The 24847-nt window shown below is 39.0% G+C and overlaps 1 protein-coding gene across 1 annotated transcript in view; it reads right to left on the reverse strand.

Annotated features, from left to right (window-relative positions):
- The window catches only part of LOC122816769 (protein-lysine N-methyltransferase EEF2KMT-like), a 404467-nt gene that overhangs the window by 57408 nt on the left and 322212 nt on the right, over positions 1-24847 (reverse strand). The window contains exon 6 of the mRNA XM_044089786.1: positions 23131-23432. Within this exon, the coding sequence (XP_043945721.1) occupies positions 23131-23432 (302 nt within the window). The remainder of the gene's footprint in view (positions 1-23130; positions 23433-24847) is intronic.

Here is a 24847-nt window from a genome sequence, read left to right on the forward strand (position 1 = left end):
ACCTGACATGAGGAGGTCTATCCTTTTCAACAGTAGGACAGAATCCCAGGGCTATCCTCCTAAGAGATTACCATCTTAGGGAAATATCCCTCAATAATTGTGGCCCTAAAGCATAAAATGTAAAGGCAACAGCTACTTTCTAATGTAATCTGTAAATATCTTACTGATGCATTCAGTGAAGCTCAACTTGTTGCTACACAAATGTCTCTTAAGGATGAATTTTTGAAAAATGCCTCTGACAAGTGCCACTGCCCTGGTCGAGTAAGCAATAGACATAGAAGATAAAGGTTTATCACAATTGCCATTACAGAGTTTAAGGCAGTTAGTCAACCGTCTGTATAAGGTAATTTTATGAACTTTATCACTCAATTTCCTATTAGAAAAGGAGGCAACACCTGTGCCTTTCTTGATGGATCTGGTGCTATACACAAAAACATCTAAACTGTTGATGGACATCCACAAAATGCAAGAAACAGTCACTTCTGTTAACAATAATTAAGAAAGAAATCAGACAGGCTGAACGACTGACTGAAGTTTTTCTAATTGGCTACCTCTAGCATAAATGATGGTCAAGTCTGCAAGGATACTCTACCCTTGTGGAAAATCAGTATGTAGGATTAATAACGTAATGCTTACAGTTCAAAGTTTTGTCTAGTGGTAGTAACTCTTGATATCTGGTCAAACAGTAATACTGTCTAAAACAAAGTATAAACCTTATATAGTATGAATAGGAGGTCCAATAAGACAGGCGATTTCTGAGAAAGGCATTATACATTTACAGATATGCTAGTGAATATTAGAACCCTGATGAAAGTCAGAAAGGGAAGCAGGATGCACCTTAATAGAAAAATATATAACCTTGTATCACAGACCTGAGAAAGACAGTCTAGCAGGGGAAAGAGATGTGACGGGATCTAAACCTTTAGAAGTAGCCCATATACAATAGTGTCCATTTACTTTTGCAGTCTTTTTTCTTGTATTAAACCTGTGGGCAGATGTGAATAACTGAATTACCTTGGCATGGTATGAAGACTCCTATTCTTTAATGGAACTGGTATAACGATGCAGTTAGATGGAAGTAGTAAAGGTTTGGGTAAGGCTCAAGTCAAGAGGGTTCTGAAGGGCCTCAGCTGTAAAGGTTTCTCCAGTGAACGAGACCTCAGTAGCTGAAACCAAACTTATCTTATTCTTGATAGAAGATGTAGGAATATGTTATTGCCCATGCTTGTTTATATACCAAACCATTGCCATACTGCCAGTGTAGACAGCAACAGCATCTAGGACAAGGAATTGCAAATGACCTGCAGTGTGAAGAATACTGACTCCAATGTTCTTGCATACATTGGATACTGTCTGTGACCATACATCTTGAACAGTCTGTCCTTGACAATCCCCCACCCCTGCCCAAATGTAAGCCAGAAGCATTTGTGGTGACAGCCACTTCAAGGGTGGTGAACCTGGAGTGGGCTGCGCAGAGTTAAGCTCACAATATGAAGCTACTACAACAAATGCAGTTTTGGAAATTTGTATTTGTTGTGTCACTGGATCATTTAAGTGTGACTACTGAACTTTCATGGTTCAACACAGAACTCCCATGTACAATCTGCATGCTGTTTGTGGGATCTGTTAACTGTGACTGCTGAACTTTCAAGGTTCATAGGGTGGTATTAGGCTATCGGCCCTAGGGCCTATGCAAGCCTAGCCATAACAATTCCCTGGATAATTCTTTCCACAATATTTACTTCTCTGGACCCCTGTCTAGCAGGGAGACTGACATGATCCCCGGGGTGAATTTCCTATCTCCCATCCAATCATCAAGGTTCCATTTGAAGAGGGTGAAGGAGGTGCTCTGCTTGACATGTATGGGCAGTCTATTCCAGAGTATGGGGAGTCTCTGGGTCAGAAACCTATCCCTCCAGCATGTTGTGTTCATTGTGATGACAAGGTTTAGATCCCTGGAGTGTGTGGCTCTGAGGGATTGGGATTTCTTTAAGTGGAGCATGTCCAACAGCTCAGGGTTTGACATGGCCTTGTATGTTAAGCAGAGATTGCCTCTGAGTAGACGATATGCCACAGAGTACAGCTGGAGTTTTTTTAGACAGTCAGCATATGGCATCTTCTTTAGGCCTGTGATTCTTTTAGTGAGGTATTTCTGTGGCCTTTCCAGCTGTTGGAGATGTCTTGTGAGGTACATACCAAATGGTGCATTATACTCTGTAATGGGTCTAATGAGGGATGAGTACAGTGGTACAATGACCTCCTTTTTTCTGGAAGAAAAGCCCTTAGTGATGAGGTGTGCCACATAGAAATATTTCCTGACTGTTGTGGCGATGCGATTATCGAAAGTGAGACCACTGTTCACCTGTGTCCCTAAGTCTCTCAGCACACTTTCGATGTTTAGTGTCCTGCCACCTATGTAGTAATTCATGGGTACATGTTTTTTCCAAAGGGGATAACTATACATTTCTTGGCATTAAGCTTGAGCCCATGGCTCTGGCACCAGGCATCTGTTTCTGTAAGGCCCTTTTGTAGAATATCCACATAATTTGGGGATTCAATAATGGCTCTCAGTTTGCAGTCATCTGCGAACTTTGTTAGCCACAGTCCCTTAGTGTTGGCCTGTACTTCAGAGAAGTAGATGCCAAACAAGAGTGGTCCCAGGACTGAACCCTGAGGTACTCCACTTGTCACTTGTCTGGAGCTGGATTTGGAGTTGGCTACTTTTACAGTCTGGGTTCTGTCAGTAAGCCAGTTGGCAACCCATCGAGTGACGTAGGGATTTATGCCCAGCTTAGTAAGTTTATCTAAGGGGATGGTGTTGAAGGCCTTTGCGAGGTCCAGATAGGCTGTGTGGACCGCCTTACCCTCGTCCACAGTTCTGGAGACTGATTCGAAGAAGTCAATCAGACTTAGGAGACAAGATTGGCCCTTCACAAACCCAAACTGGGTGGGGTCCAGTGTTTGAAGGTTGCCAATGTCTTTGTTTATAAGTTCCATGATAATGCGTTCCATGCCCTTGCAGATCAGGCTTGTCAGACTGACGGGACGGTAGTTCCTGGGATCCAAGGCGGATCCTCTCTTGTGGAGTGGGATAACTATAGCTGTGCACCACTCAGTGGGCACGAAGCCTGAGGTGAGGCTATGATTAAACATGACACTTAGGTGAGGTGCCAGTTCATTTTGTAGTTCATGTAGTACATAGCCTGGGATATCATCTGGTCCCATGGATGCTGTATTCTTAGCTTTGGACAGTGCGGTTTCTACCTGTGTGGCCGTGATTATCGGAATTTGGCAATCTTTTGGTATTAAGATGGACCCTTTAGGGGGTGAGAGGGGGGTGATGTTGGCACTAAATCGATCTGCCAGGATATTGGCAATATCTTTGGGATCAGTATATTTAATGCCATTCTGTTGTAGCTCAGAGCAGATCTGAGCATTGCCATTTAGATTCTTGACATAACTGTAAAATGCCTTGTGGTTGTCTTTGGAATCTTTGGCAATTTTGTTTTCATAACTAGCTTTTGAGGATTTTATGAGGGATCTCAGCTTCTTACTGAGGCTGGTGAGGGAGTTTTTTGCATCCTGGGATTTTCTTCTTTTCTGCAACAATTTCTTCCTTCTGCTGTATAGTTTTTGTTTATAGCAGGGGACCACCAGATTGGCTTCCTTTTTTTGGAGAAGAGCATCTTGGTTCTATCTGGGATGGCACGATTCATGCACGAGTGGATGTGCTCGTACAGTGCCTTAGTGTAGGATTCTGCAGTCGAACTTTCAGATCCTGTCTGCGTGGGTGTTGTGAAGTTTGTCACTTCTGACTTTAGTAGCATGAAGTTGACTTTGGAGAAGTTTTTTAAGGGGGTTTCCTTACTGGGGGGTGGGGGTGGGATGTGGATGTCAAAGGTGATTTGCTTATGGTCAGATCTGACCAATGAGGGGGTGACCATTGGTGTGGAACAGATATCTCCCATGTTGGTAATGACCAGGTCTAGGATATTGGAGCCCCTGGTGGGACAATGGATTAGTTGATCCAGAGCGTTGGAATTTATTAATTCCAAGAACCGTTGGGAAAAGGAGTTGGTACCCGAGTAGTTTTCCCAATTAATAACAGGGTAGTTGAAATCACCCAGTATTAGGGTGTTTGGTTGTATCTTAATATTTACCAGTATGTTTAGAAAGGTGTAGTGAGAATCTTGGGGCATGGTGGGGGATCTGTAGCAAGCTACAATTTGGATTGCAGTCTTACCTAGTGTTAGTTGCACCTGGAGAATTTCAGATGCATTGTGTTGGGCAACTAGCCTGGAGGTGTGAATATCCTTGGTGAATATGGACACTCTTTCACCTTTAGTGTTTCGGTCTTGGGTTTTGTGGCCGAAAAGTGTGGTAAGAATTGTAGCCTGGTATTGCAGGGGTGCTCTCTGGAGCCTTGAACCAGGTCTCAGTTACTGCACAGATAGCGATGTTCTCCATTTTTAGGAGTGCCTCGAGAGAGTGCATTTTGAGGTTTAGACTTCTAGCATAGAGTAGCATTACCTTCAGATTTTGCAAGCTTGTATCTGTTACGGTGATGGTTTTATCCTTTGAACCTTGCCTAAAAAAGGCACTACAGGGGTGGCAAGAGCTTTAGCCAGTAACCTGAATCCCAGGGGTGACAGGTGCAGACCATCTCTGGCAAAGCATCGTGGTTTGTCGATCATGTCTTCCCAGGCAGACAAATACTGGATCCCCTTTGAATGACACCAGAAGCTTAGCCAATTGTTGAAGTCAATCATTTTGTCCTTATACTGTGGTATCATTCTGGGCAAAGGCAGGATGCTACACAGGGCTAGGGTCATAACTGCCTGGGCCACATGATCAAAGAGCTCTTCCATGTCTCTTTTCATGTAGTCCAGGGAGGTACATCTCAAGTCATTCACTCCAGCATGGACAATGATAGAGTCGTATTTGTACTTGTTTTGGAGTGACATGAGTGCATGCGTTATATGGCGGATCCTGGCACCCGACAGGCAGCTGAGTGTAATTTTCTCCTTGTTCAGCCTGGTGAGTGGGACATCAGTGTGCCTGACTATAGAGCCACCTATGACTAAAGTGTTGGGTACATTGTCTTGCCTTAGGGGCTGTTGGGTGGCACACTGTGTCACTTTGGTTGTGACTGGTGTTTGTTTGCGTTTCGGCTTCGGAGGTCCTTGTTGCTTGGGCAGGTTAATGTTAAAGGCCTCCGCATATGTGGGTTTAGTGTTGCTATGTGTGGGTGTTGATGGTGTGAGTTTTGAAGGGCTATGAGTTGCTTGAGGTGTAATGCAGGTGTTAACCTTCTCCTCTTGACTGTCTAGCTCAATCTTGGCCGGAGAGAGCTTTGCTTCCAGTTTGGCTATGTAAGTGCATCTCTCGCAGGTTGTAGTGTTGGGTGATAAGTTGCTGCACTGCTCCAGTATGCCCAGATTCACCAGGTGGACAGGAGAAATCACCGGAAGCTGACCCTTGGACATGCATGTTTAGGTGCTTTTTTGTAAAGTTTAAGAGCTGTTTTCCCTTACCTTTGCAAGGTACTTTGCAATTATAGGCTGTTTAGTGCCTATGATTAATTTCTCCTTATTGACAAGGAGTGCTGAGTGCTTGAATCAGTTTCAGGCTTCCTAGTGCTTTTTTGTAAAGTTTAAGAGCTGTTTTCCCTTACCTTTGCAAGGTACTTTGCAATTATAGGCTGTTTAATGCCTATGATTAATTTCTCCTTATTGACAAGGAAAGCTGAGTGCTTGAATCAGTTTCAGGTTTCCTAGTGCTTTCCAGCAGGTTCTAGAGCAAGTGCTAGTCACAGGGGTTCAGATTTTAGTGCTACTACTGAGAAACCAGCTAGTTCTAAGGGAAAATTTGAAGAGCAGACTTTCTGCCACCTGGAATAGTTTAACTGTAGCCGCGCAGTGCTGCACGATGTGAAAAATGTGCAAACACATGCATTTTTAAGCCAGAAAGTTGAAAGGGATAGAAATCAGCCCAAAAAGGCTAATAAAATTACAATTTCAGAGCTGGAAACCACTCCTCTAGCGTTAGATAGGCAGTACAATGCTCACCAGTCCCACTGGTAAGCAGTAGGACTTCCCTCTCCCACAGCAAGGTCTGGATAGTTCTGAGCACAGAAAATAAAGCCTGGGATATGGACTGGCTAGAAAAGGTGGGAAACGAACAAACAATATAGTATTTTTTTTTTCAGGTCCACTGTAAAACTCGTGTGTACAATCTGCCATGAGCAACTACATATATTGCTAATGCTATAAGACTCAGTCCTCTGAGACATAGCAATGCTACGACTGAAACTAAACAACATGAAGTACCAGTTTCTGTAACAGAACAAAAGTTATGTACTTACCTTAATGATATATCTGTGTTTTCCTCTTCCATCCTCCTTAGCTGATAAGTCCATTTGATCCAACACTGACAGCTCTAGAATTTTTGGATCCAAGGTTCAGGATCCTCCCCTACCCATAATTTGCCATCATCAACTGAATACCTCAGATTGAGTTATATATTTAATTCTACTCTCACTCACCAATCAAAATATTAAACCTGCATTCTACTACACATCACATATTTGCTATAACAATTCAACCTCTAAAAACCCACTGCACACATCTATGTATTTACTGCTAGTATTAAAAATGCATGCCCTAGACTTCCAAGATGGCTGTACACTGAGCACCATAATGATTAGAACCCTCTCAGTGTGAAAACTGAAAACAGTCTTAAAAAAACCACTAAAACTTATCAAGTTAGGTAAAATTCATTTACTGTCGGGGATGATATCAAAAAAGAAATCTGGGGAAAGTATCACAAAAATTAAACAGGAAAGGAAAACCTCTGGCTGGGAAGAACCTTGCAGGTGTTCTGTGAAAAGCAGATCAAATTTCAGTTTCAGTACAGGAGATAGGAAAAAAATAAATCAAATGTAGTCAGAGGTGTTTAAAATAAGTGAGACACTGGAGGAATATATCAACTCATATGACAAATGGCTGAAAAGAACAGAAGACACTTTAAGCAGTTTTTCAGATGAGATGATAACACTGCAGAACTCAATGACAGAAATAAAGGAAAGACTGACTGAATATGAGACTTCTCAAGAAAAACAGTGTCAAAAATAGTATACCAAGACGACATAGCATGCAGAGAAAAACCTGAGATTTTCTGAATGGAATAATAGACTGTTTTTAATTTTATGAAACTAGAAATAAGCACTTGGACTGCTGTTCCATAGCAGAATATATTAACTGAGATGGTACATTATGTGTATGTTCCAAATCTGGCCATGAGAAAGCAGCTGTATCCTACACTAGTACAGATGAAAATGCATTATTAGAAAGAGCTGCTTCAGCTGAAACTGTGGCAGACGGGAAATGTATTAAAAATTGAGGACACCAGAGTAGGGGACGTCGAGAGGCAGGTGCAATATACATATCACTATATTAATCTGTCATGAGACTATTTTTTTTGGAGGATCAAAGACATTTTTGGATGGAGAACAGGCTAAGAATGAAATAAAAATTTTAGCCAAAGCCAACAAAGAGTGAACCAACATGCTGTAAGAGACCATGCCTCTCAATCTTCTGCTAATAACAAAGCCCACAGAGAGACTTTTCCATTAGTCCAATGGACAGGAAAAAGACCAGGAGCTGATTAAAAGAATCAGGACTACCATGGACTTACATCAGATACTGGTGTTAAGAGGCTGAGATGATCAGGAAGACAAGCAATCATGTGAAGTCAGCAAATGAATGGGCAATTGTAAAGCAGTAGTCCATTAAATGCAGTTTAGACTGTGGTTTGCAAGAACTGGCTGATAAAGACTGGAAGCTTGTTGACTGTTAAATTTGCCTGAAAACTGAAGCATAAACCCCACTTTATGTTGTTAATGTTTAGAAGAACACTGAAGAAACAGCTGTAAGTAAAATGTTTTTATGATTACTTTTGTATAAATGTAATGACATAAATCGCATGTTATGCAGAGTTATTTTAAATGTACCATGTGACAGCTTTATCAGAGATTGCTGTTTATGCTAGTGATGCTAATGTAAGAAAATATTTTTCATGATCGTAATGCATCTAGGCTTTACAATGTAACAAGATAAAACAGGCTGGAAAGAAGCAAGTTAAAGTTTATATAATGTTGTAATCTTGGGATGCTTGGGGATGTAAAAGTGTATTGATCAGATTATATGTAGAATAAAAAGATAATTTCTCGTTTTACAGAAATGTCTAGACTGATGTCCTTAGTTTCAGTTGTACACAAGTATAAGAAATGGAAATAAGCCATAAAACAAGAAAAAAAAAGATCCAAAGCACGAAAACAACAGTTCTTTCAGCATATACAAAGTTAATAGTTCCTTTCTACCCCACTAACCCATACCTTCAAATCTAGCTATTACCCTTTTCTTCATAATATGAAGATAAAATATAACTTCTTTTTCTCTCAACTGACTCCTGCTCATACCCTGACTCCTGCTCATACCTTCACATATGTGTAATATATCAATTAGTATAATTTTTTACTAAAATTTTTATAGTTTATAATTTTTAATTTTTCTTTGAACAACACTGCCTCTGTATTTGCTTTATTATGTCTTTTTATATTGTTAACTTTGTCACTGTTCATGCTTGGAGCTTTTCTCCCCGGGTCTCTACTGAAAACGGACATGTATCCAGCTAGACTAGCCCGGTCAACAAATGAAAAATAAATAAATAATAAAATAAATAAATAGTTGTTTACATTGCCAACAGCATCTATCTTTGGCAAGAAATGGGAGCAAACGGGTGCAAGCAGTTAACTATGAAAGATTACAACAATGTATTCTAATTGAAATTTAGAAGGATTCTTTCTTGCATTTGCAAAGTTACTAGCTGCTTTTCTATTAACAAATAGCTTTAGTTGGAGACAATGAGTCTACAGGTTCAAGGAATTCACTAGGAAAGGTCTGAACAGTTTCTCAGTTAAATGCAGAAGATAAAGTATAATTAACTTTTAAAAGGGAAATTAGCACGCAGTTTAGTGAAAACAAATATAGTATGAAACAGTGAGAAGTGAACAATTATACATGCAGTTGCCTCCACAGCTGCTTAGTACTTTAATGTATTAAATATTATAGTGATCAGTTTAGTTGACTTATTTCAGAGTTGCCAGAGGGCTTTTTCTTAATGATAAAAGGTAAAGTTCACTGAAAGAATGCAAGTTTTTTTTTTGTTTTTTTTTTTTTTTTCCACATCTGGAAAATTACAGATAAAAGAATGACAGTTAACAATCTGGGTAAGTGGGAACACAGGTTCTAATGAGCACTTTAGCATGGTTAACCCTAACATTAGAACAGGTAATGCCTGTGGTTGTAGATGTTGACTTGGGGCAACTGCTTCTAATCAGAGAAGAAAACTTACTTTTTGGAAAGAGTATATTGGTTTCTATGTTAAAAGGCACTGGGAGTTTTGAAATGTATATGTGGTTGTTTACTTCTTCAGTGTTTTTTACTGAAGGAAAAAGTCAAGGGAAAAGTGACATGGTCTAAAACAGAGAGATGAGAAAAAGCAACTACATACAAATTTAGCCTGCTAGACATTAATGTGTGCATGTAAGCTGCAAGCTGTAATATGTGATATGTAGGAGCAATAGTTTTGAATATGAACAGCTGCTTTACCAATATTAATATGGAATGTAAATGGCCTTGTGGGTATACAAAATAGTTGTAGAGTATAAACAGCAGTGTCACAGGACAGAGATTTGGATGAAAATGTGTGTTAATTTGAGAAAGAAGGAATTTCAGGAATGACATTTAGAAGAGTATAAGGAACAAGGGAAAAGAAACTAAACAATGATTACACGGAAGGCTGTGATAGAAGAGGAGAAACAGTGCTATATTTGTGGCAGCAAGGGATTTTTGGCATGGAAGGCGGATTATAATGACAAGTATCGATATCGATTCAATCTAAAACTACAATTATTGAGCTTAGAGGAACTCTGAGAGAAATAATAAACATTCAGCAGGGAATATTTATGGGTAGGGACAACAGCCTGATTTGCAATAATGGGGATGCATTAACAGATTCAGAAGTGAAAGTATAACAAAAGAAGGTAGAGTTCTGAAGTGTATGAGAATATCTGGTATGGAACTAGTGAATTTAGTAGTAGGGACTTGTGACATAATTTATATTATTCCTCAAGATGTAATAACTGAGCTAGACTGGACAGATTTTACACTTCACAGAAGCACCTCTATTTAACTAAAATCTCTGAGGCCCATCCAATAAATATATCAGATCATACACCAATAAAAACTAAGATAAAGATGCAGGGTAATGATGCAAAAATGAAACACTGGTGCTTTCTTACTTATCCATTAGAAATAGAACAATTTGAAGAGTGGTGCTGGATATGATGTGATAGTTATTGGGAAAACAGACATTACTTCTGAAAGGATAGATAATGAATTGGATAAAATTAAAATAGATTAAAACATGGTATAAATAAATGAGAAAGAGATATGGAAAATAAATAATAGAAATATAGAAGGGCTGGCATTGGTTGCATTGTAGAATAAGGCAATCTCAGAGAGGTGTTAAAAGGAAAACAAGAGCTTGTTTAGATAAGATAGAAACATACTGTTAAGCAACTATTTTTGATAACATGTCTACAGCACAAAAACTTTGGCACAACATAACAATATAGACAGGAGAAAGCAGAAGGAGTTGAATCCAAACATACAGAGCCTATAACAAAAGAAACAAACAAAAAAGGATATATATTTTGGAAATTTTATTAAAATATGTATAAGGTAGAGAAATGTTACAGTGTTAGAATGTATTTCTCAGGCCAAGGACCTTAGATGCGATCACTATAAGCCTTGCTCCAGTCAGCCATAGTACTGTGTACCATATCACCAAAACGCAAGTCCACATTCTTTTTAAAACTTAAAATATTTTGCTTCTGCCCGATTTTTAAGGGCAACTTATTCCATTTACTCCCTAATTTACAGTGAAAAAAATTGCTCCTAGTTTTGAATTTACTACCCCAAGTTAACCAAATCAGTGTTATTCCTAGTAACTTTTCCATAGGTAACAAAATTCACCCCATCATTTCAGTTTTTTAAAAACTTATATACCCATATCAAATCATCAGTATACATCCTGTAAAACACAGTTAGGCTTACCTTTTTCAGTCTCACCTAATAACTATTTATCATGCCATGGATTCTCCTGGTGAAAAATCTTTATATCTTTTTGTATTTATTTATTTATAATTTACAGAATATACAAAATCATAAAATACAGCAAAAAGACTGACCAAAAATATACTTGCAAGCAAAAAGCACTGGAAAAATTCAGAAAACCATGAAGTAAAATAACAGTTGCGGTGAAGTTTTAATGATGCGTCCTGGTATCTTGGCCCATGGCCTTCAAGGGAATGAATTGCAACATCATACACTACAGGTCTTATTATGGCTTTGTCTACTATCAGTACCTTCTCATCCCTGATAGGCATCATCCTAAATATGCTACACAAAGTAACTTAACACAATTCCAAGACCTTACTTTTATGGCCAGAAAACTGTAAATTATCAGTCAAAATTGCAACGTCCTCATATTGCTCACAAGCTCCAAAAATCTCCCAATATATTCAACATGGATACCTGATATTTGTTCTACCAAAATGCTTAACTTTATTTCTAGCAAACTTAAATGAAACTCCACTACTCTGAGCCCATTCGCATAATGTGCAATTCCTGATATTTCCCATTAATGTAACTATCCCTGCAATTTTCACATCATCTGCAAATTTTTCTACCCAGCATTTGGACTCTGGGGTATACCCTCCCATAAAAAATAAATAAATAAAATAAGAAGGATCCCAGAATGGATCCATGAAAGACACCCTTATTTATTTTTATTTCCTTGGATCTTACTCCACAAATGCAAACCTAGGTCTTCCTATTATCCAAACAACTGGTAATCCAGCTAACTAAATACTTGTTGAATTTCCACTGCAACAAAGATTACACAACAGAGATGTGAGAAACAGAATTAAAGGCTTTAGCATAGTCAACATAAACATCAACTGGCAACTTTTCATCTAAGGCACTTACTAACTGAATTCGTTTTTAAGCAGAAATAATAATACTGGATCTTCCAGAAGTAAAGCCATACTGGTATATATCACAGTAACCTTGGAATTCAGATTCCATCAATGTTCCAAGAATAAGACATTCAAAAGTTTTACCAATTACGCTTGCTACAATTATTATCCACACTATGTGAAGACCCATCTTTATGTACTGAAATAATATTAGCACCTTTCCAATATAGGATGATAGGGAAGTTACTAGGCTAATGGCCCTAGGACACTTACAAACCTAGCCAAGTTCTAACCTTATTTCCATGATCAGCACCTATTGCCCCTGTTCAAGATGGGCACAGGTGGAACGCCCAGGGTGAATTTACTGTCACCTATCCAATCATCTAGATTGAGTATGAAGATGGCCAATAAGGTTCTCTGTTTGACATGAAGTGGGAGTCTGTTCCAAAGGTGTGGTAAACTCTGGGAGACAAATCTGTCCTTCCAGCAGGTTCTATTAATGTCACATACCAGGTTAAGGTCTTTAGAGCGAGTAACCCGTGTACCATTTGACTTACGGATATGCAGCATTTCCAATAAAGCAATGTCAGAGACTGCCTTACATGCAAGGCAGAGATCACCTCTGAGTAGTCTGTATGAAACAGAATAAAGTGAAAGTGATTTCAGATGATCCATTATAGGACAGATGCTGAAGACCTTACATTTTCCTTGTGAGGAACCTTTGTGGTCTCTCCAATTGCTGCAGCTGCTTGGAAAGGTACATACCAAAAGTGGTGTACTTTATTACTGGCCTGATTCGGGAAGAGTACAGGGAGGTTATAACTTATTTTTTTTCTGGTGGCAATGCCCTTACTTATGAGATGAGCAATATAAATGCTTTTTTTATCATTATGTTGACATGGTGATCTAAGGTAAGGTTGCTGTCAACCTGTGTGGCAATGCCCTTACTTATGAGATGAGCAATATAAAATGCTTTTTTTATCATTATGTTGACATGGTGATCTAAGGTAAGGTTGCTGTCAACCTCTGTGCCCAGGTCTCGCACAACTAAGTGTGTACTTATGTTGTTGCTATTGCTGTGGTAGTTAGCAGGAAGATCACTCTTACCAAAAGGGATAATGATACATTTTTTTTACATTGAGTTTAAGGCCATGACTTTGCTACCAATCATTTGTTTGTGCAAGACCCTCTTGTAGGATGTTGACATCATTTGGAGATTCTATGATCACTCCCAGTTTGCAGTCATCAGCAAACTGGTCTATATTACATGATCGAATGATTAGGTGATTAAACACCTAAACATCGACCACGTAATATTGAAATGCAAAATAGCGAATGCCGCCGGGAAACGTTACTGTCAGACACCAAAAAAAAAGAACTTTACAGCCAAACTAAGTGGGGGACTTTGCCCCCCCCCCCAACATGGGGGGGGGCTGTGCTCCTCACACCTCCCCAACTAAATATACCAACTCCAAGATCGCTACACAGTGGAGAAAACGGCAAAATCCAGTGAATGGCAAAGGGAAATCTTTCCCTGTGTTAAATTGTCCGTTTGCTGTTTTTTGCTTTCGATATTACGTGGTCGATATTTAGGTGTTTGATCACCTAATCATTCGATCAAGTAATATAGACCCTCAGCAAACTTTGTCAGCCACAGACCTTTAGTTTTTGCTTGTACTTCAGAGAAATAGATTCCAAATAGTAGAGGTCCCAAGACTGATCCCTGTGCCACACCACTGGTTACAGGTCTGCTCTTGGAGGTGGATTCCCCTTTTTCCCAAACCTGTCCAATGTCCCATACTCCCTGTTAGGTGGAAGGTTAGTGGAGCTTTCCTCATTTACCTCCTTCTTAGTGGCCGCTACCATCATCAAGGAATCCACTGCAGAAATCTTGCTCCAAAAGAGGCAATCCTTAGGGGACACTAAGGACTTTCTGGCTTCAATGGGATAGGTTCATCTACATCCGGTTCCTTATATGCCTGCTTAGAGATCAAATCCATCATCTCAACTGCAGGAGGGACCACCCAAGAGTTATTCGGGCCAGCCCCAAAAGCCTTGAGAAACTGACTCCTACTGGGAGGGAACTTCTGTGAACCACCCCACTTTTTTTATAAGTAGTTCCAGTATTTCGCCGGACAAAGCATCCTCAAGGTGGTTCTGGGGAACCTTTTCCCCTCAATGAAGTCAGTGTCTTCAGTTAAAGACTCCTGAGTGTGGTCAATGTGCCTCCTTTTGCATAAATGCTTATTATTTTTTGCTCATAATGCCAGATATGGTCTCCATGAAGATATTATTTGGATTATAATTTCTGTCTCTTTTTTGTCTGCAAACTCAATCTCGGGTATTTTGGAGAGGAGCATTCTGGGTAGGATATAAGCTCGAGAGTTTTTGGTCCTTACGGGCTGTAGTAATGGCCAAGTTGGTTCAGATATTCGGAACCAAACCCACAGGTCAAGGAATGAATGAAGACTGACAACATTACCTTCACCTTTTACAAAGGGACACAATTTTCCATAATTTTCTGAATCTTACCACAGAAGATGTTTCATATTTCGAGAATACTCTTAACTGAGTGCTCTTCTTTCTAACTTCAGTTCTTTAAATAATTTTTGACAGCTGCGGGGTAGGTACCATAAAAATGTCTCAATATATTTTTGTGTTTTATTTAATTTCATAATACAAAATACACTTAACTACAAAACGAAAACCTCAAAATAATGATATTCTATATTTAACAAGTAATAATATGTTTTTTAATTGCAAAGGGCATTATACTTGTAACTCCTCTGGTGTGGTTTATGCAGCAATATGTCTACCATGAGTCTATTTCACGTCGTCGAATGCTCATGTGTTCCAACGATGTGATCTCGAACCCGGACGTTCGAAATGCAAGAATTTTGAACACACAGAACAGCGATTTTTTTTCCCAGGGAAAAAAATTACTGTTCCTGTACAAAACCAAAAAACGCACGTACACTTCAAACTGTTCCTAATGTGGGGGCTTCACCTCCCACATCCCCCAACTGGGGGGGGGGCTGTGCCCCCCACACCCCCCTACTTAAATATACCAACTCCAAGACCGCACCACAGTGGAGGAAATAGCAAAGCCATGAAAACGGCCCACCGATTTATTTCCCTGAGAAAAAATTGGTGTTCCACGGCTTCGCTATTTTCTCATTTCGAACTTCCGGGTTCAATATTACGATGTTCGAACACCTGTGCATTTGACGTCGTGATATAGACCCATTTATCATGCCTTGCTTGCTATACTATATACTTTCTTTCGGCTTTTCCCGGTTAGGGGTCACCACAGCGGAACTTCGTTCCGCTAATGATTGGCAGTGAATTTTTATGGCGTTGAGTTGCCAGCCCGACAACAAACCTTCAAGGAAGGCACACCCACACATGCATGCACTTACCTGCATGTCTTTAAATTCATTCAACTGTGGGGAGGATATACAAGTAAAACAAATAAATAAGAAAACATTTATCAACATGCATATACAATGTTGAAAAAGGACATTACTAATGCATTAGCAAAACATAGTTTTATATATGAACATTTTAATAAGTTTGGAATTTTTATTCTAAAACACATTGTTCAAGGTGAAAGGGGTGGTAAATGGAAGAATTAATGGCTTATGAGGGAATTATATTAGCAGATTGTTTAATTTTGATAAATTCCCAGGTTTAAATAAGAATCTTTCAATCATGAGTGCCTTGATGGACAAATACAATAGGATTTGTTGAATTTCATTGGATATTTTTATCATATGATTTTTTTTAATGTTTATATAATATATGTGTTTTTGGGTTATATTTGTCCTGATGAAGTCTTTTTTATTAAGGTGTAACTCTTAACCAAATAGCTAATAAAATGTATTCCTTGATGGCTTGGGAGCATTATTTTGAGGTTTCGTTTGTTGGGACTTCAAATACAAATATTTTTACTTAACGACACAATGATCACAGCTAGACAATGGTTCTGTAACATTTACTTCAGCTATTATTATTTCTCTCGGCGCCAAGACCACATCTAGTATAGTACTCCATCTAGCTGGACTTTAAGCATACTGAAATGCATCAACATCAGTTCAAACTGCACTATCCTTTCAATATTAGTTTCCTTTCAATATTAGTTTTACCTTTCATTTGTCCCCAGTCAATACCAGGGAGATCTATATCTCAACCTTTTAAAAAGACTTTTATTTAATTGAGTTTTTAAGCTCAACAAGCCAGTTCTTCAACTCTTAAACGTATTGTGATTGAGGATAATATCCCATTATTGTTAGTGTATTATACCTAAACTGGATTCCGTGGTGGTGCAGCGGTAGTGTTGTTGCCTCACAGCAAGAGGCTCTCCCGTTCGATTCTCAGCTAGTGTGCGGGGAGTGCCTTCTGTGTGGAGTCTGCATGTCCTCCCCGCGGGTCAAGTGGCGTTCCGAAAGACATGCGTGAATGGGTATGCCTTCGTTGAAAGTTGGGCATTGAGCTGGCAACTCGACATTGTGAAAATCTACTGCCAATCATTAGCGGACTGGAGTTCCGCTGTGGGAAAAGCCGAATGACAGCAACATTATACCTAAACTGGATGCCTGTTGAAATAATATCTTCTTAGGCACAGAATTCAAATGCCTCATATGACAGTTCTTTAAATAAACTGATACCCCGTCCACGTTTTTGTATATTTCGGATATTGTGAAAAAGATGTATACCCTGGAATTTCCATGGATTAAGAACTGAATTAAACCATGTTTTGGTGATATCAATATCTAACTCTTTTTATTAATAATGTTAGCTCACCCATTTTATTATTTAAACTTCTGGCATTTATAACCAATACAGACAAATCTGTATGCTCTTTAGTGGGGGTAGTATCCCTAGTCAAATTACCATTTCTGTCTCTAACATCAACCTTCCCATCTTCTGACAAACTATTCTGTTTTTTTTCCTCGACAAATATGGAACCCATCCCTAGAAAAAAAATTCTTCTTCCATCCATACATTCCCAAACAGGCAAGCTTTTTTTGTCAAATACATGTCTGTTTTAACATGTAAAGCATTACATGCTGCATAAATGTAAAGTCTATGTGGAATGGGAAAACTAAAAAGGCATAAATGGAAATATTTATGGAAGAAATAAGTATGCAAAGCTCAGATGAAGATGAGACTCAATTAAAAACTAGATTAGGCAGAGATAATGGCATGCCTATGGAAATCTGAAAACTAGGAGGGGAGAAAGCATAAAATATCTGGAGGGTTTTATTTAACAATATTTTAATGAAGGGGCAGCACTAGCATCTGTGGTGGCTATATTGCCCAAAGAGGTCAACGTCCCCTCATCTCCGGCTTTATAACGAGCCATTTCATTTGTAAACCACAATTATAATTTATGTCTGTACTAAGTATGAAAATAGCAAAGATGTTACCAAAGTAGAACGATACGGATCAGTATGGTTTTGTATAGGGGGAAGCAAAAATTTAAAATTAATGAAATGATGATCCAGAGGCAAAAGACAACACTGCTATTGCATGTGAGTCTTGATGTATAAAACACATTTCATACAGTCAGCTGGGATTTTTCTAAGCAGGGTACTGGCAGCATTTCAGTTCCCTGACAGTATAATAGGGTTAGTACGGAATAAAAGATTGGAGGCAAGAATTAAGGCAGGAGGGTTCCCTTCTGACAAGTTGAGCTTGAAAAGAGAACCAGGCAGGGATGTCCTCTTTCCCCGTTTTACTTGCTTTATATTTAGAGCCACTGGAAAAGAAAATAAGATACTCACAAATTCATGGATATAACTGGTATGGTACCCAAGAAAAGTTGGCTTGATTTGCAGACGATATTTTGTGCTTGATAAAATGTATAAAAACATATTTTCTTGTTTAGGAACATTTTGAAATAGTTTTGAGCCTTTTCAGGATATAAAATAACTGAAGCTATAACAAAGATTATAGGGGATACACTATGTACACACACATGAATTGATTCGGCAATACCCATACTTATGGAGATATGATAAAATGAAGTATTTAGATGTATGGATGAAAAAGGGGTTTGTTATGGCAGCTAAGGATATGTGGGAAGAAATTAAAAGGCAATACAGAAACTTAGAAAGTGTAAACTCTTGACTATGTATAAGAACAGTTGGATACAAGTAGGGAACATTTTTTAGTTTTAGCTCCCTTAGTCTTATGTAAAGGTCAGGAATGTTTTTATTAACCAATTGAGAAGATGGAGATGAATGGACTGATTCAGTAACAATGCTGAAACCACTTTATGGAGGGGAACTTTGACTGATCTGAAGGAATATCTCCTTACTATCAAACACCAGCTATGGCTCTACATTAAATTTTGAGATCCAGTAGGCAGAAAAGTAATGGCCTCCAGAAACACTATTTTCCAAGAAATGGACTTCACTGCCACTGAATCAGGGGGTGGGAGTGGGTGACAGGCAAGCCAGTAATCACATTTATATCCCACAGAGAGGATGGTTTTATAAATGTGTGTGTGGGGGGAGATGTAGCACCAAACTCCTGCCTTACCCAAGTTTATAAATGGCAGTTATACCTCACACATGCACCCTGAAAATGGAATACCTGAGGCTCAAGTCATATAAATACCTATGACAGGTCAGAATAAGCTGTGAACTGACTGATGTAGCAGCAGGTACCAAACAAATGAAATGCCTGCCTGGTGGAAAGTTTCCTGGCTTCCTCATCACATCTGACACTCTAATCATAAGGTAATAGTGGAACAGGCATTGAGGTGGCACTGATTTCCACCAAAGGGTATGAGAGTCTAAAATTATACCCTCTCTCATCCGCAACACAACAAAGCGAATTAGGTGAAGTCTTTCATCTCTGAAATTTACAATAAGGTGTAGAGCAACAGGAATGGGCGAATGTCATACAGAAATCTCCCTTGCCATGGAATGGAGAATGCATTCAACACATACCCCCCCCTTGCCCTCCTGCACTGAGTGGAAGACATTGAGCATCATCTCCACCCTAGTGGTAAACAGATTGCGCTAAAAAATGCCCACTTCTAACACAGCTGATCCAGGTATAGGTGCTGAATCCACAACTACAGGACAGGAGTGACAGATGGCTCAGTCAGTTCACCAGCACATTCACACTCTGACTTCTTCATTCTCAGTACAACCACATGCTCTTGTGGTTACCTACACATCACATGACAGACTGGTTCCCGGACCAGAATAAAAAGGCCCCCAAAGCATATTTGCCTTCAAGGCCAGAAGGACTGCCTGTAGCTCCAGTTCACTATATGATGTATCCAAAACCAAGAACCAAAGAAAGCCAACTGTAAAATGTAACAGTTTCTGGAGACTCACAATCACGAACTGGGAATTGAGCACACCAAATATATCAACCAGCAAAGTCTTTATTGAGCGCTTTTGTCTACTTATAACATCAGACTTCTTCAGAATAAGTTAAAAAGGCAAATATCACATTTAAATATAAAACAAAAAGCAGACATGCCAAATAGAAACCAATGAGAAACAAGCATTAAAATACCTATTTAGAACTTAATAGGCAAACCATAAATATAATAATTACCCGTGGCAGGTTGAAAGAATTTTTGTGAGAACCAGACTCTGATGTGTCTAAAGGTGTCCTTGATGTCTGGTGGCACCACCCAAGTATCCTATGGAAGCATAGGACAGACCTCCCTACAGGGTCACTATCTGGAACCCTGCAAACTAGATATGCTTGTGAAGACAAATAGCTCCAGGATACAAAAGAAGGCATGCACTCCCTTCTGAACCATAATAGGAGATAGCAGAACTCCCAGTCCTGTTCCACAGGAGGGAGAGCCTCTACAGCCCTTTTGATTATTAGAGTGCCTGGGTCTGTCTAAGAGCTCTGTGCAGAGACTGCTTCATTACTTCACAGAGCCCTTTCTGGGTGAGAACATACGTTGTTTAAAATGTTACCTCCCATGACCATATCCATAGCCCACTGGTCCCTTACAACAGTTGTCCAAGCTGTGGCAGACTTGGAGACCTGCTGTCACTGGCAGCCCCAAACCACAGTTAAAACTTATTGTTGGGCCAGTGGAGACAACCTCTTGCCTGACATAGCCAGCACCAGAAACGGTAAAACTATGGGACTCTAGTGCTTTCCTTGGTCTGTCAGGAGACATCTTTCTCTTTAGGAGATGTGAGAGACTGGAAGTGGAACAAGATGAAATGACTGTAGTGGGATCACAAAGGTCAATCACAGTGGTCAAGACCTGTTTCCTCTTTAAGAAGCCATCTAACACTTCAGAAGAAGGATTGCAACACAGAACTTACCCTCCCAAAGGGCCCATTCAATTCTGAATTTATCAGCTCTTCCTTGAGGGAGGGCAGCATCATCTAAGTCATTCTGTGCAAGTACATGTCTGAGCATGCTACCCTAGCCGGAGTGTTAGCACAGTGAAAGTTGAGACAGCTACATGGAAGCCCACCCAGAGGTCAAAGACAGAGTCTGACACACTTCCAACTTTGAGGCCAGACTCATGGAGGGAAGAAAGCTTCTCTAGTATCTGATCCACAAAGAAGGAAGGGTGGACTGGAAGTTGGATAGGTGATGTCAACAGTTACTGGGAAATACTTCTCTACTGGGCAGTGGAGTAGCACAGGAACAGACTCTGTTACAGTCCAATCCAGGGACTTACAATTTTTGTTAAGCAGCAGGATAACAAAATACTTTGGTCCCTAGATGCTCTGCTAGATCATGGAAATCATACAAGGGTAAACCCAAGGACAGATGGTGAAGGACTCATTCCACTCAACTTCACTTACAGAAAGCATCTTTCTTCTTGATATTGCAGAAACAGTCTACATGCTTCCAAGCTGCAAGCATGGCACCCTTACAGACTAGCCCTATGACAGAATGATCCAGGTCTTCTATTCCTTCTTCCCTAAATGTGGACAGACACTTATCCTCAAAATTTTTCATTTCTCCTTGTTGATCCTCCCTTTTCTAAAACCACTAATTGAGCTCCACCTTTTTCATGTGCCTGTTTCTTACCTCAGTTCATACTTTGTAAATTTTTTAAATATTTGAAAATAATTATTAGGACTCACTTTTTACTATATTAGTCGGTCATGTATTTACTACTGTGAGCAGGTACATGTTTATGCTATTACATGGTCTAATGTTAACTTGCACAATATTTACATTACTATTCAACTACAGCCAGAGTATATTATTTTTTATATTTTAATGTTTAAAACTAAATTGACTCTGTTTGCATCTGTTTGCCTTGGAATGTAATCTCTGGTAGGCTTGAAAAATGCTCCATTTGGAATCAGTGTTCTATCCTGGTCAATGAATTTTAAATAAAAATAAAACAAAAATACAAATGTTGCTGTAACTATGCTTGAGAAAAATGCCCCATTTTTCTGTCATTTTATAATTTCCTCTTCTGAGGCAAACACTGTATAAGCAACTTCTGATACTTAATAGTTTTAACTTCTGGTATGTTGATTAGTGAAGTGTGCAAGCAGCTGTGCTCTCTCTTAGTTTCTATTAAATATGAAATCATCATTTATACTTATGGGCAAGCATGTTTAGCCTTAGCCTGAACTCTTAATAATCTTAGGCTTTGATGTTGTCAGTGAGTAAGGCCTATAAACTTTTGAATAATGGACTTGGTTAACTAGGTTTCACTTTAAAAAGAAATATTAGGCGAGCCCACTATGACCACTCACTTAAACTTTCTTGACTGTCTCAAGAAGGGTTAAATGCAATCTTAATCTTCTAGTACATTTTGACCTATAATCCCTGCAAAAACTTGATTTGAAAATGGCCTTCAGGAGACATGCTCATGTATAAATTTGGTATAATTCTGATCACCACCATTTTTGAGACTACAAAACATGCATTCACACAGCTCAACCTCTAAGTGCAAGAGATCTGGACAAATCCAAAAATAACAGGGGCGCAAAGACCAAAAAATGAGGGACAAATTTAAATACTGCTCTTATAAATGAGTTGAGAGAATAACAGTTGTTGCTTAGCATGCATTCTCTGAAGGATAGCAAGACAAACTCATATGTAATCAAATATTTAATTATGTCAATGATTTGCCAAAAAAATCACAAATTTTATGAAGAACAGACCAAAAACATGAGGCAAAATATATACAGTCTGTGAAAATCTTGACAGTTGAGAGGTATGCATACATTATGCACCAATATCAAGCAGGAGTGTAGCCAGAAAATGTTGTGCTCAAAAACTCTTTTGAATGCTTCCCCAACCCACTTGTCATTAAAAAAAAATGGAAACAACTTTCAAAATGTTGCCCCACTGGCAGTTAATAAATGCTTTCAGTCATGTTCAGGGGTTCACTCTAACATCATTAAATATATCGCTTTTAGATTAGCAACACCCTTTGAAAGTAAGTTCTGCATCTGTTATTGGAGGCCTTAGTTTAGATGGCTGCAGATCCACGGTGGTGGTGCTGCGGTAGCATTGTCGCCTCACAGTAAGACGCTGACTGGTTCGACTCTCAGCTAGAGCGTCTTCTGCGTGGAGACATGCGTGAATGGGCGTACCTTCATTGAAGGTTGTGCGTTAGGGCTGGCAACTCAGCACGTAAAAATCAACTGCCAATCATTAGCTGACTGGAGTTCCGCTGTGGCGACCCCTAACCGGGAAAAGCTGAAAGACACACACAGTTTAGACAGCTGCAGCATGTAAAAGCCACAATATTTCTGAGTGGTGCAAAGAAAAATGTGCAAAGAGTATGCCTGGCTACACCCGTGATGTTAATTATCATCTCCCCCAGCCACAATCCAGCTGACCTATCATATCTCCCAATGTTTTTTTTTTTTTTTTAGGGTATTGGAGAGGTAACTCAACAGGTTGCTTGATAGGACTGTGATTTCCTACTCACTTATCCAAAAGAGTATCTTCAGATACTTCGTCTACACGTTTTTTTCTGAAACAAAGATTACTAAAACAAGTGTATGTTGCTATGTGTTTCATAGTTTACTTTGAAGTGTTTTACTTACCTGTTGCAATTACAACATCAGCTTGGAGTTGTGACAACTTCTCCTCGGTAGCTGTGGCCCAGTCAAGTCTTCGAACAGACACTGATAGTTCTTTAGACCACGCACAAGAAGTGTTTGGGAAATCCACAGTGGTCTGGTCCCATGATGTTGAATCTAGGAGGAATCCATTGATAAGAATGTTCTTTCTGAGTCCTTGGAGAACAGATGGATGGCAATCAGTAAATATATATTTCCTAGGATGGCAGGTTTTACACAGCACAATTCCAGTGAGACCAGCTCCACTGCCCAACTCCAAGACGGTTCTCTCAGATAAAGGAAAAAAAATTAGTTTAACAACTACAAGGTGCAATTAGTTTAACAGCTACAAGGTGCAAATACACACACACATACATATATATATATATATATATATATATATATATATATATATATATATATGTATGCAATTCATAAGCTGTTGCAAAGCATGCTAATTTCAGTACATGCCTTACTCAATCATCATTCCATGGACAGGAGAAGACAATAGTTTTTCAGAGAATCAGTCATTACAATGGTCTCCCACTGAACTTGCTGATATAAACATAGCAAACTAACACATAAATGTTACTAATTATATTACCAGGAATGTACTATGGAACAAATTCATTACTTCTGGCACCACTGTTTTTTTTTTTGTTTAGTTTTGTTTTATTTTTGTGCTCACTTCTTTTATCACATTCTGTATTACTGTCTTTGTAAAAATAAGGATGAAGTACTTTTTCTGCCCAGTTGTTTTCTCTTTTATCATATTCTGTTTCAGCATCTCATAAAAGTGTATAAATTTAATTGATTGGGTTAGCCCTGTTATGTAGGGCCTTTTCAGAGTCGTCCCAAGGAAAAAAGTTCCAGCATTGCTAAAGACGACATCTGTACTTTTACCTTTACATATTACTAACAGTCCAAAGTACACTCTGTGATACACACTGCACATGTTATGGAAACTTGATTACACAAGTAGTCAAAATGGACATACACACAGTCATACATTTGAGTTCAGAGTGACATACTCTTTCAAAGCCCTCATTTAAAGCCATACACTTTTTTAGCACATAACATAAATCCTAGACATTGGTGTGACTTGCAGTACATGATTCCACCTCAGTGACACAGAAATAATCGCACTCTCCTATATCTAGTGTTATCAGGGTAACAAAGAGTGTCACTTTCAAGTATCAAACTTCCAAATGAAGCATAGATTACTACAGTACTGTAATTTTTCTCATTTGCACATATGTTTACGCATTCCACTTCTTTCTTACAGCTAATACATGAACAGGAGAAATCAGAGAAAAGGAAGAAATACAGCAGATTACCTGAAGAGTACTGTACAAGGAGACACAGGGCTTATGACCTGAACAAAGTGATACATGACACAGTGGTACAAAAGACTAGTTAAACACTGGTATGCAGTGGTTAAACAGCTATAATGTAACCTTACAGTTTGGACAAAGCAATAGAGAAAGGAATACAACAGATACGTTACAGGCAGCAAACAAGGGGAGAAGATTGTTGAGCTGAGTTGCAGTACTACTTGTTTTGAAAAGCATCACATATGACACGCAGAACAATGTTAAGCGATGGGAAAGGAGCATTCGAATAACCCTGCAATTATAACAGAAGACTAGTACTGAGTTGTTTTAAACTGTTAAGGCTGAGAGTTCCAGTGTGTAGACAGTAC

Source organism: Protopterus annectens, chromosome 12.part0 (genome assembly GCF_019279795.1).
Source record: "Protopterus annectens isolate FY-2018-M chromosome 12.part0, PAN1.0, whole genome shotgun sequence".
NCBI classification, from domain to species: Eukaryota; Metazoa; Chordata; order Ceratodontiformes; family Protopteridae; genus Protopterus; species Protopterus annectens.